At 37.5% G+C, this 12,602-nt stretch overlaps 1 protein-coding gene across 12 annotated transcripts in view; it reads right to left on the reverse strand.

The window, feature by feature from the left end:
* LOC138112997 (collagen alpha-1(XXVIII) chain-like) overlaps positions 1–12,602 on the reverse strand; it is a 34,880-nt gene that overhangs the window by 6,285 nt on the left and 15,993 nt on the right. For 11 of the 12 annotated variants that reach the window (XM_069020728.1, XM_069020723.1, XM_069020724.1 and 8 more), the window contains 15 exons: positions 12,260–12,328; positions 11,690–11,758; positions 11,530–11,598; positions 10,287–10,355; positions 8,992–9,063; positions 8,323–8,391; positions 7,612–7,683; positions 6,688–6,756; positions 6,182–6,250; positions 5,712–5,780; positions 4,603–4,671; positions 4,072–4,140; positions 2,643–2,711; positions 1,855–1,923; positions 914–994 (listed from right to left, as the gene is read on the reverse strand). In XM_069020728.1, the coding sequence (XP_068876829.1) occupies positions 914–994; positions 1,855–1,923; positions 2,643–2,711; positions 4,072–4,140; positions 4,603–4,671; positions 5,712–5,780; positions 6,182–6,250; positions 6,688–6,756; positions 7,612–7,683; positions 8,323–8,391; positions 8,992–9,063; positions 10,287–10,355; positions 11,530–11,598; positions 11,690–11,758; positions 12,260–12,328 (1,053 nt within the window). The remainder of the gene's footprint in view (positions 1–913; positions 995–1,854; positions 1,924–2,642; positions 2,712–4,071; positions 4,141–4,602; positions 4,672–5,711; positions 5,781–6,181; positions 6,251–6,687; positions 6,757–7,611; positions 7,684–8,322; positions 8,392–8,991; positions 9,064–10,286; positions 10,356–11,529; positions 11,599–11,689; positions 11,759–12,259; positions 12,329–12,602) is intronic. The other variant, XM_069020726.1, reaches the window with a different exon arrangement.

The following is a 12,602-nucleotide window of genomic DNA, read 5'->3' on the forward strand; positions in this document are numbered from 1 at the left end:
ATAGGAACTTAGGCTAGAAAAAGTGTGCTTGTGGTAACACCTTGTCCATGTAGTATCTGCAATCTCCTAAGGTGGTTTATGGGAATTGAATGACCCCAAGTCTCCCACTGGAGTCTCCCACTGGATCACTGATTGTCAGTTGTCTTTCACTGCTGTCCTGCTTTTGGCTGGGTAGAGTTCATTTTCTTAGTAGCTGGTTCAGTGCTGTGTTTAGGATTTGCTATGGGAATCATGTTGACAACACACTGATGTTTTGGTTGTTGCTAAGTGGTGCTTACCCATAGTCAAGGACTTTTCAGTTTCCCATGCTCCCATCAGTGAGAAGCTGCACAAGGAGCTGGGGGGAGCATGGCCAGGACAGCTGACCCGGACCGGCCAAAGGGATATTCCATAGCGTGGGAGGTCACACTCAGTGCAGAAACTGGGGGGAGTTGGCCAGGAGGGGCCGATCACTGCTCAGGGATGGGCTGGGCATCGATCAGCAGGTGGTGAGCAATCTTACTGGGCATCACCTGGCTTTTCTATGATTATGGTTATCCTTGGTTCAATTATTAGACTGGTCTATATACACCCATGAGTCTTGTGCTTGTTTAGGGTTTTTTCACTTTTTTTTCTGATTCTCTTCCCCATCACACCAGCGCTGGGGGGGGCAGATGATTGAGTGGCTTTGTAGTATTTATTTAGTTGCTGGCTAAATTAAACCATGACAACTGCCTTAAGGAAGAAACCACATCCATGTGGGAAGTAATGTCAAATAAATCAAGTAAATGTCTTTGTGCTTTTAAAGTTGTTAATAGTTTCAGTTTCTTAAGTTTTTCGGATTATATGTAATTAAATAGAAAGAAGAACACACAACCCAACTTTGTTTTTAAGTGGTTTAAGAAAACATCTGTGATAAACCTGAGTTACTCACAGGTTCTCCAGATAAACCGGGGTCACCCACATGACCTTTTTCTCCTTTTTTCCCCTTGTCACCTGTAGCTCCTCGATCTCCCTTTAAAACCACAGTGGTAAGCAGACAGAAAGTATAAGTCAGTTTTTGTTACACTTTTCAAGTTTCTCTCTAGTAGCCTTTGTTAAATGCACATTACGCTTCTGACATGAGTTAGAAATCTTTGTTAGAGATCATTTAAATAAATTGGTATTTTGTAAATTTTGTTAATAACTTGTAGTATTGGCTAAGCATATTTTATGGGAAAAAATACCTGAAGCGGTTTGAACAGTAAAGCATCTCAAACAACTACATGCAGACTGAGGGGTTTTGTGGGATATTGCATGATGGAAATTATTATCTGTGTCTTAGAAAAATAAGATAACAGTAGGGAAATAGAAAAGAAATCCCAGGGTGTCATTGGAATGAATAATGGGAATAACACTTTGAGAACCTTTTGGCCCAGAAAAGGTGTTTGGCCTAGCAAACAGATGGATTAGTGCTTCTTGGTTTGATTTTTAGTAGACTATGGGACTTTGTACAGCCTTTCTGAGCCATTGTGATCACATCTAAAAATTGATTCCAACCTACAGTTCTCTTTTTCTTAACACTGATGTAGTCCCAAAATTTTGCATAGTGCGTGGGTGAAAGGCAGTGATATTAAATTTAATAATTATATTTATTCTAATAATAAAACTTCTATAACATCTAATATCTATATTTATGCTAATAATAAAATAATAGTATAACCTCTAACAACAATATAACTTCTAATAATAATATAATCTTCTAGTGTCTGGGGTTCTCTTTACACAGAATTCACATGCCTTCAATGAGAACTGACTGTAAAAGAGCATTTTGAGAGTGTGTTGGCTTCCATCTAGGGCATTATCTCACTATTATCTCTGATTTAGATATCATACCTTCTCTCCTAGAAGCCCATCTCCAGGGGGACCTCGCGGTCCTGGCATTCCTTGAATACCTTGTTCCCCCTAATGATAATCCAGGTAGTGAAATTAATCCTTTGTAATCATCCATCACACAGTAATTTAAAATGTTCAAAGAGAAAGTTTCTCAAACTGCATTTTAACAAGGATTTTGAGGCACTTGAGACAATTTAGTAGCTAACTTATATGTCTCAAATACTTCTTCAGTATAAAGATAAACAGTATTGAAAACGTGCATGATCATTATCATTATTGGATTTAATTTTAATTTGCTTGTAATTTTAATTTTTTCCCTCTTTCCATCCCATTTTATTACTTCTCATTCTGCCTTTCTTATTACTATCTTTTGAGTCTGTCTCATCTGACTGATGCTTTGGTTAAAAGTGCATATTACAAGGGAAAATTAATAGTACACACAGATTCAGGATGGAGGCTTTTTCTCTACTGAACAGAATGGTAGTAGACATAACTAATTCAGACTGTCTCCTTAGGCATGAGAATTGAGGAAGAGGGAGTGATATTTTTAATTTTGTAAAGGTATTTTTAACTGATGAAAGTTCATTCTTCCCTCCTCAGCACACACATGCTTGGACTAGTTTGCAGCAGTAGACAAAACATACTTTGCAGGTGCTCACATTATCCTTCTCATTTTCTAACCTAAGGCGCTGTTCATGTAAGAAACAATGTGAAATCTCCTTAACACTGTGGTGGTCAGATTGACCACTCAGCACAGGTTAGATACTGAAGACACTGAGTCTTTTTACCTTAGCTCCTTGAATACCTTCTCCAGGAGGTCCCAGAGAGCCAGGTGGCCCTGGGCGTCCTATGGTTCCCTAGAGAATGTTCATAATAAAAATACACAATAAATTGTTATACCGCCATGTAATTTCTTGTCCTTCCTCTACCAAACATGTCTTTTTATAAGTAGTGAGAATAAGATTGCTTTAGCTGAAAAAGACTCTTTTTGGTCTTTATCATATTATTAAAATCCCGTTTATCCTTCAAAGGAGTCACTTGGCTTAATACTCAGAGAACATGAATCACCTTGCTGATAGAGATATATGCTGCATTGAAGGATGGATTGTATTGGTGGGACATTGGGGTCTGAATTAAAATTTAAGAGAAGATTATTATTGGTTTTTTATCTTTTACTATCATTACACAGTAAGACCTATAGGCATACATACTAATCTGGCATTGCAAATAAACACTTGTTGCTAATTTATAAGCTAGTTTTCAAAAGAACACTAGAGAAAATGTTCCCATTCCATGCTATTCACAGGAAGCAATCAAAAGCCACATAGTACATATTAATTTTATGCCTATACTGCTATTCTAGTAACCGTGCATGAAATTCTCAGTCTCCTCATTTGTAAGGATCTTGTGCACATGCCAGTCCTTGGGACTAATACGGCCTGAGGAGGTGCTTCACCACTGCTTTTCTGTGGACCCAGCCTTCCTACCAATGGGAACTGAATCTCAGGGACCAATAAGCCACAGTGTGCAGGTAACACATTATGATGTTGCACAATCTTTGCATTTGATGTTGTTTGGTTCCTTTATATTTACTTTCTAAACCAGTTCTTTTGTATTCACTGGATTTCTAAAACTGAGCTGTAGGAGCATAAGAGTTTCCAATTATGGAGGCTTTTTATAGTTACAATTATTTTTGGGCCTTTGTCATGGTTACAAAATAATTACAAAAATAATCCTTTTTACAGGGATTGATCCTCATACTGGTTATTAGATGATTATTGTATTTATACCGTAAAAAAGAGGAATTAACCCCAGAAGAACTTAACAGTAATGCCTATAGCTGTAACAATAGAATAGGCAAGACATACTAAGTCCTTGCTCAGCCATCAATTCTGACCAATGCTAGGTCTGAAGACATTTTTGCCACTCAGTTGCAGCTAATGCCTGCAGGAGCTAAATGTCTTGTCACTGATCTTCACTGCAAGGTTATCACTTTATCATTTATCATATGCAACCACAAGGAGGCTATGGTTTATGGCTAGTCACCAGAAATATTTTTGATTTTCTACAAAATAAAGACTATTTGTTGGATTAGTTGTTTTCAGTGAAGACAGAAAACATGTAGATGTCTATGCATGACACACATTTTTATAGTATACTTTTCCCCCCTATTTTAGAAATTAGACAAAGAGAGATGCAATTGTTTAAATATCTTACTTTTGGTCCTGGCAGGCCTTTTCCTGGGGAACCGGGGGGGCCAGCTGGTCCTCTACTACCAGGATCACCCTGAAAGCCGATACTTTAAGAAGTAAGTAGCGAATACCAAAGTTTAATTAATCTCTAGAATTCCCAGTGTCTGTTATACTCAAATGGGACAATGAGAAGAGAACTACTGAACCACACTGTGCAAGTCCAAATAATGCTAACCCAAGAGTGTTGCTGGCAGGACAAGAAAGTTATTGGGGATAAACAGCGGCTAGTTGTCTGAACATATTCAAGACAGGCACAGTTGATTATGCACAGTTACAGAGGAATTAAAAGTCCCATATTATAAAATGAACTCCAGATTCCCCAAACCAAAAAAACTTGAACAAACCCAAGCCAAAAAAGATCTGCCTTTTATATACCGAGAACAAATTTAAAGCTGGATTAAAAAGATATTCTGACTATGACCTATAGGTAGGAATTGTATCTCCATGAAGTAGAGTACACACAAGCATTTGCTTTTCTAGAAGTTAAGGTCTATACCTTAGGTCCTGGTAGTCCAACTCCATCTGCGCCTTGTTCACCAGGAATCCCAGGGAGACCTGGCAAGCCCTGAAATTATATACACAGACAGGATATAAATTTAATTTACAGCTACATTGACTTCGTGTGTTTGTTAATATTTATATGGTAGTATCTTGACTATATTTATCTCTTAATGGGATCACTGTGGTCTACAACTGGTTAAACTTTACTCTGATATGCCAGAAGTTGTGTCAGTAGCATTTGCATGTGTAGTGCATGTCATCCAGGGGCTTGAACATGTTTGAAGATAGAGGAGTCTAATCTGGAGAGGCAGTTGCAGAAGCAGTTCTTCATTGGGTTGCACAAAAATATCAGAAAGCATTACAAACCAATTTCCAATTTCCATGTTGATATTTGTTAATATTTTGTTCCTCACTTTTGCTGCAGTCTTTAGCATAGGCAAATGCAAGCATGTATGATCCAAAGTCCTGGACTGCAGCCAGCAGTCTTTCTGAGACTTCCTCACTGCACAGGCAGGTAACTGCCAGGGCTGGTGGAGCACACTGAGGAGGAGACTGGATATGTGAGGCCAGCGTTGCATTCATGTGCAGGGAAGGGAGAGGAAGGAGCCTTTTCTCTTTGCATACTTTTTGAAGGGATTGGTTATATCTCCCAATAAAGGCCTCTTTGAAGGGTAGTTCTGGCTCTTTGCACAGTAATTGCTTTTTCAGTGGTTCTGGGATGTATATGGACCCAGCTGCTTAGCTACACTGTATTTTCCTGTTTGGAAATAAATTTTGTACAGTTGGGCAGAAGACAGGACCCTACATGAAGATTTTGAGGGAATTGATTGAAAGATCAGTGATACTTTGGGGAAAAAGAACCCACTTGGAATATGTTACAGTGTGTAATCAAGAGAAGTGGGGGAATGGATGATCTTGTGCTATTTCAGGGGGAGATTTCTTTTTCTTTTGTGCTGAAGTACAGTTCAACAGCTGAGGAGTTTTAGGCTTTCTAGGCTTTTAGACCAGCAAATCTTTCCTAGCATGTCAGACATGGAGGCTAATCCTTTAGGTGTAGCACTTACTTCTTCCCAATGTACATAAAAAAAAAATTGATAAACTTACAGGTGGGCCAGGATAACCATCTCCTTTTTGCCCAAAGGGCCCAGGGGGTCCTGGAAGGCCTCGGTCACCCTGATGCAGGCAGGAAAAACAGCTGAGTAAATGCCAAGACAATTGCTAGCAGGAAATTTTCCGTGAAAGTTGCATGGCAAATATACTGTAATTTGATTTTATCTGTTTGTCTGCTAATGTATTTTACTGTGTGAATTATTTTAGGTTTATTTAATCCTGGACTAAACCAGTGACATTTAATAGTGCTCATGATTTACAGGACCTTTTGCTTCTAAGTCACTAATTTTAATATTTTTCGAGGGCTCTGTTGTCTTTTGTGGCCTATATATAAGAAGAAATTACTTTCGTTTTATTCCTGTGGAACATTTGGCCGTCCTAGGAGATTTGTTGTTGCTTCACTGAAATCCTCCTGCCTCATTTTACAGTTCTATCAGAAATTAGTTTAACAATTTAGGAGCTACCTTTGCCCCAGGAAGCCCAAAACCTGGTTCTCCAATTGGTCCAGCAAGACCAGGTAACCCAGTATCACCCTGCAATGAAGAAAATAAATCCTCTGGTTACATATCTTATTAAACAGCACAGGCTGTGGGTTTCTTTTATATAAATTTATATATAATGAACATAATAGCTGATTTTATTTATTGCAGTTGCAAGCATTAAACACCAAAAGCATAAATTAAAATGAAAAAATAAATAGAAAATATACAAAGAATAAACAAAATTCTTTTGATATCCAAGGCTATTCAAAATAAAGAAATGAGCAAAGGTGGGCCACACCTCAAGCTGCCATACAGTTAATACCAGGGCACAGTAGTAACTGGACTGGATACAATCCACAATGCTGTTCATAGGAAAGAAGTTTTAGTTGACCACATAAGGCTGAAATTATTTACACAAATATTAACATAGCCTACTTCAGTTTTCACCCTGGGTTTCTAAGCACTAGGAGATGGAGTGTGGATGATACCTTTGGTCCAGGCACAGATCTTCCAGGAGGGCCTGGCATTCCAAGACGTCCTGGTGCACCAGGCTCTCCCTGCAGTGAAGGTAGGAGAGAAAAAACAATGGATTTTGCTGAAATTGAGCATGACCATCTCATAGAGAAAACATTTATGCAATGATTTATGTTTAATTCCATTAAAATTCTATTAGAATTTCTTATAAGCTATTCTATGCAAAGTGAAATCTAGATATTTGGAGAACCGATAACAACCATACTTCTGTCTTCTCCATGGAAATGAGATTCTTCTCAGTCACTGAAAAAACATATCTTTAGAAGTCCCTTTCTTAGTGTATTCAAGACTTGGTCCAGCATACACAGTGCTCAAGACTTCCTGCTCAGCTGTATAGGTATACATTTCTGTTAGAATGTATTTTTTTTTTTAATGTTTCTTTCACTTTTTTACCTCTTTTTCCTTCTTTTGTGGAAATACTCTTGTGTATATTAATAGTGAAAGAATAAGAAACTGGGGGAGAAACCTGGAGTAGCTCTTCTCTTACTTTTAGTAACTACTGAGTATTTTAAAAAACTCCAAATCAATCAAAGAGTATCAGCCATGAGTCAGTGTAAGGGAAAATAAAGTCCTGTTATATATTTATATGCCATACACCATACTATCTTCCCAAATATTTAAGTATAAAAATACCAGTATATACCTTGACTTTTTCCTAACCAACAGAAAGCAATATGGTAAATGCAAAGGTTTTTAAAAAGCACTTCTAGATGTTTATAGGGATCATGGTCAGTCTTGCTAAGGGAAGCCTTTGCTGATCTTTTTTGAAATTACTTTTTTGGGAAGTGAGGTCATTCTGGAACAGTTGTTTCTGAGTTCCAGAACAATGTACAGCTTTGGGAAGCTATTTTACACATGTAATGTAGTAATAAACTCACTTTAGCTCCAACAGGCCCAGGCACTCCTGTTGGTCCTGTTAATCCACGTATTCCTCTCTGTCCTTGATCTCCCTGCAAAAATGGAGAAGACGTCACACATGCCAAATAATTTAAGAATGTGTTAACTGAAATCAATTGTAAATGTTAGTGAAAGACAGCAAACTTCTGCTTGTAGGTAGTGAACGTGAGCTGTTCCTATTGCCTTCATTGGCAAGTCAGTTAATTCTGGTCAGTACTTGTCCAGTTTTGGATTTGTACAATTAAAACAACATGGATTTCATCCGAAATTAAGTAAACCAGTTTACCACAGAATACTGTGACAAAAATAAAAGCCAAAAGGAATTTAAAGATTGAATAATTGCAGCTGAAAAGTAAGTTATTACATTAAAAAGATACTATCTAAGAAAAATAATCAAAACAGGAAAATATAATTCACTTGCTAGTACTTTTGTTTTTAATTTGAAGACAAATAGGGCCAATCAATTCATCACAATGCCCTGTTTGATTGACCAGAAAAAGCTAAGAATAGTGTAAAGTTGTAAAGGGAAAACTGCTGTTCAAGCAGATTGCTAGGCTGTAGTAATTACAGCAAAAATGAATCTATGAGTCCAGAGTAGTATTTTTTGTTACTTATATTAGACAAAAAAAAGAAAAAAACCTATTCCTGGAACATTACAATTTTGAGTGACACCTTTAGTAAGAAATCCTCACCTTTTCCCCCTGTATTCCAATCCCTGGAGCACCTTCAGGACCTCTAAGACCTGGTAATCCTGGTTCACCCTGGAATAGAAAAATCAAAGGAGCATTTCAGTGCACTACATGGACATGGTGCAAGACCAACTTTGTATTCCCTTGAATAAGTTCATTAAAACCATAGACCTTTTAGAATCAATGACAAAACTTCCACTGATGTCAGGTGTGTGTCTGGGTTTTTTTTCCCATATTCAGAAGCATGCATTGTAAAACTCCGCATGGAATGTGTGAAGTAGCACGTTTCCTTAGTGACGGCTGAACACTCTGAGTATATAACCTTAAATAATGGGGTTTTCTGATTCTAGAAAAAAACATGGTCAGAAGGCCATGAAAGGTTGACCATAGCTATTTTAGTGGTTTCCCTTCTGAGCTGCAGGGCATTTAATGAATTACAAAAAGCACACAATAGTAAACAAGATAAGACAATGCCCCACCCCAAAAAATTAGAAAAAGTGGAGCTTTTCCTAAAAAAGTATATTTGAAAGAGAATTTTTTTTGCTGAAAAAAATGTGATACTTTTCCCCTTGTCCATGAACACTCTCTCTTCTAGGTTTGGGTGTCAGCACAGGGAGAACAGTAGGAATGCTTGGAGTGAAGCAGGTAGACTGCAGAGAGAAATGAACCAACCTTTTGTCCAGGGGCCCCATCTTCTCCTGGAAGACCAGGCAGACCTGCGAGTCCTGAAGGCCCTGGATCACCCTGACATCAGTAAAAAGTAAGTTCTTCTATTAAATGCAGACCTGGTACTATTCCTTCCCTGAATTAAGGAAATATATTTAATTTTTTTTTTCTAAACTTTAAATATATTTGTCGAAAAAATTATGCATATAAACCCAAGTCTTGACTTTTTTTATAAAGACAGCTCTCATTACTTGGTACTATCCTGCTGTCTGATTGTTTGAACTGTGCATTTTAGCTGTGCAATTAAAATTATTAGCTACTAATGATTCAGTTTATTCTTAAAAAATAATGCCATCTTTTCATTAAGTGGCAGCATTTGAAGTAGATATCAGATAGAGCTGACTGTGACAGGATGATTGACATCTTGCTGATGAATATCAATGTAAATCTATTAATGTCAGTAGAATTGTCTTGGTCCTATTTATGTAAGATTCAAGAGCCTGACCTGGTTTTAGATGAAATGGGATCATTTGGGGTCAAATGGATTCAATCAGCATTACTGTATTTTGTGAAATTAAAGAAAGAAATTGAATAATTTATTTTCTTTCCAGCCCCCGTCCCAAATCCTTAACAAACAAGAGCAAAACCAGGATAGCCTTGTGCCTTTCCACTGTCACAAAAGCACTTTTTCATCTATTCCCATATTCTATGTTAATCTGGCAGTTAATTACATAGGGACTGGTTACTATCTTGGGCACTTCAACACTAAGATAATCTGGTTACAGCTTCCTCTCCTCTTAGCAACTCAACTGTTCTTTCTGTCCACCAGCACAGCTTGTTTCTCATATGAAAGTGTGAGAATGTAGCTGCTCTGTTTCCATCATATTCTGTGTGAAAAGGGAAGGAGCAGCACAATAACCACTGTTCAGTGCTTTTTTTCACCTCTCTGGCTATAGCACAGTTTACACTTGGGACTGCGAGTTCTGGCAACTGTTCAATATTCTGGATGGTTTTCTGACAGAGCTGTAGGTGAGCTGTATGCAACAATGACTTGGCATGAGCCAGGCAGGTGGAAATTTCCAGTCACTATAAATCTTACTATGTTTTTACAGAACAGGGTATTTAAAATGCTGCCGTATCTGGAGATTATTTACAGTCTGTGTTAAAAATTTAAAAGACTAAGAACCTAAATTTTATTTCTAAACCTGTTTTTATGTGTCTGCAGAAAGGATCCTCAGAAAACATAAATTTAGAATACAAATAAATAAATAGATTAAATAATTCCTCTATTAACAATGTACCTTAGAACCAGGTTCTCCAATACCTCTTTCTCCTGGCACTCCAGTCTCTCCTGGCAAGCCTTGTTCACCCTTAAGCAGATATTAGTTTTTAACAGCATTATTATGAAAAATATAAAAGCATATGCTTCATTACTTAAATTTAAAGAAAGACTAGTGTGATATTGTCTGTAGTATGATGTATCAAACCCTTGGTCACAAAGATTTGGAATTTGTCACATGTTTTGAGTTTTCACCAAAGATCTGTTAGTGGAAATTATTAATGCTGTAAATCTACACTTGTATGTCCCCGGGAATCCTTCCTGCCAAAGAGCTGATATTTCAGGAGCATATATGACATCCACAGACAATTAATTATTCTTTTTTACTTTTTATCAGTGGTTAACATATCCCTGCTCAATCACTTAAAATGTAAGGGGTGATATCTAATGCTGCAAAATTCTTTACCTGTCATGGACACTTGACCCACTTACACCTGTAGTTCCTTTATACCATGCTTTAATAGCTTTCAATCATTCAGAACTCTGTCACATCTTTTAGGAAATTACTTAAAATCTCCATTCCAAACACCTCTAAGGTGATGCATTTCATTAACAGTTCTGTATTTTATGAATTAGTTAAGGCTAAATTATTCTGACAGTTTTCCTTCAGAAAAAGTAATCTTCATTACACCTTGGACCACTTTTAATGTCTAGATACAGTAAATACACAAATTCAGGTGAGACAATAGGCAGCAGAAATTTCAAGGAAGGCAGTCAATCTCTAATATATCTATGTATATATTTTTTGGAATGGAAACAATACAGTGAGAATAAAAGATGACATTGAAATTTGGATGGTCCTGTCTTTTAAGTGCAACTAGTTTTTGGAACAGATTTACTGCACCTCCATGTGATATGATGAAAGCACAAGTTCAAGGCAGGCAACCCTCTCAGGGGAAGGGTATCAGAAAAAGTGCAGCTCACTGTCTGGTATGTGCTACCTGAAAGGTTTTGTGTGAGTCAAGCAAAAAACTAAATAAATAGCTATGGCATTAGTTTGCCAAGGCTTTTCAGTGGAGTAGAATCTGCTGTACAGTTTTATAATATTAATAAAGAAAATATTTTCCTGCATCTCTGTCAGTACTTAGATTGGTGTTCAGCAATCCAGTTTAAACATGAATAAGGATAGAGACAGAGCACTTCTTGATCATGAAACATAACAGTAAGAACAGCACAGTAGCTTTTACTTCAGAGAATTCCCTGACCTTTGGTCCAGGTATCCCCTGTCCTGGTAGCCCTCTAGAGCCAGGTGGTCCTTTTGGGCCCTCCACTCCCTGAGAAGAGTAGGTAAGTAATTATTAAAAATAAAATAGTCTCTGTTACTATACATCGAAGTGTGGGGTGAGGGGAAAGTGAAAATTGTACCTTTTCTCCTTGAATTCCAATTCCAGGTAATCCAACTGAACCTGGTAAACCAGGAGGACCACAGTCACCCTGGCAAACACAGTACAGTTGCTTAGTTATAAAGCATAAAGCATATGCTTTATAAAGATAAAGAATACATATACTTTATAAAGATAAAGAATTCTGTATAAAGATACAGAAACAATGTGGGACAACTCCCCTGCTAGCACATGTTGACTTAACATCTCTTGAAGTCAGTGAAGCTGGGGATCTGATCTTTTACCTTTCACACATGCATTTATTCCCCACTGGTTCAGTTGCAAACAACTTCTAGTCTCTTTTTCCTTTTCTAAACCTTAACTTTCATGCAGAATCAGATGCTTTTTCTAACATCTCCTATTTTAACATGAGGAGATGTTAAAATGGGTTGGGAGAATTTATTGGGCATAAATCTCAGCTAAATACCACATTATTCAGGGTCTTTTATGGGTTCCTTGCCTCATTACACCTTCTGTAGTCCGTATCAACCCTGTATTCCCTGTGTTAGATTTATTTGCACTCCATTAATCTCCTAGTGTATTTATTACTCACCTTTTCACCTTTTATGCTGATGCCTGGAAGTCCACGAGGGCCTTTTGGTCCATCATAGCCACGGTCTCCCTACATAGAAAAATAATGAGTTGGTAGCTGTGGAAACACACAGCTGTTCTCTCTGAAGTAGCTAGAGACAGTGTTTGCTCTGTCATGAAAACCAAAATGAGAAGAACCAGAAAACAGCTCTTGGATCTGTGTTCCAGGATACCAAAAAGATTATCTTTTCAAAAGAGTTTGCTCTGCAATTTGAAATTGCTGATGAAAGAGCTGAACAAGCTTCTTTTTATCTTTCTGCCCACCTCAATTACTTATGGTCCTATTCTGCTGCTTCTCAAATCAA

Source organism: Aphelocoma coerulescens, chromosome 7 (assembly GCF_041296385.1).
Source record: "Aphelocoma coerulescens isolate FSJ_1873_10779 chromosome 7, UR_Acoe_1.0, whole genome shotgun sequence".
NCBI classification, from domain to species: domain Eukaryota; kingdom Metazoa; phylum Chordata; class Aves; order Passeriformes; family Corvidae; genus Aphelocoma; species Aphelocoma coerulescens.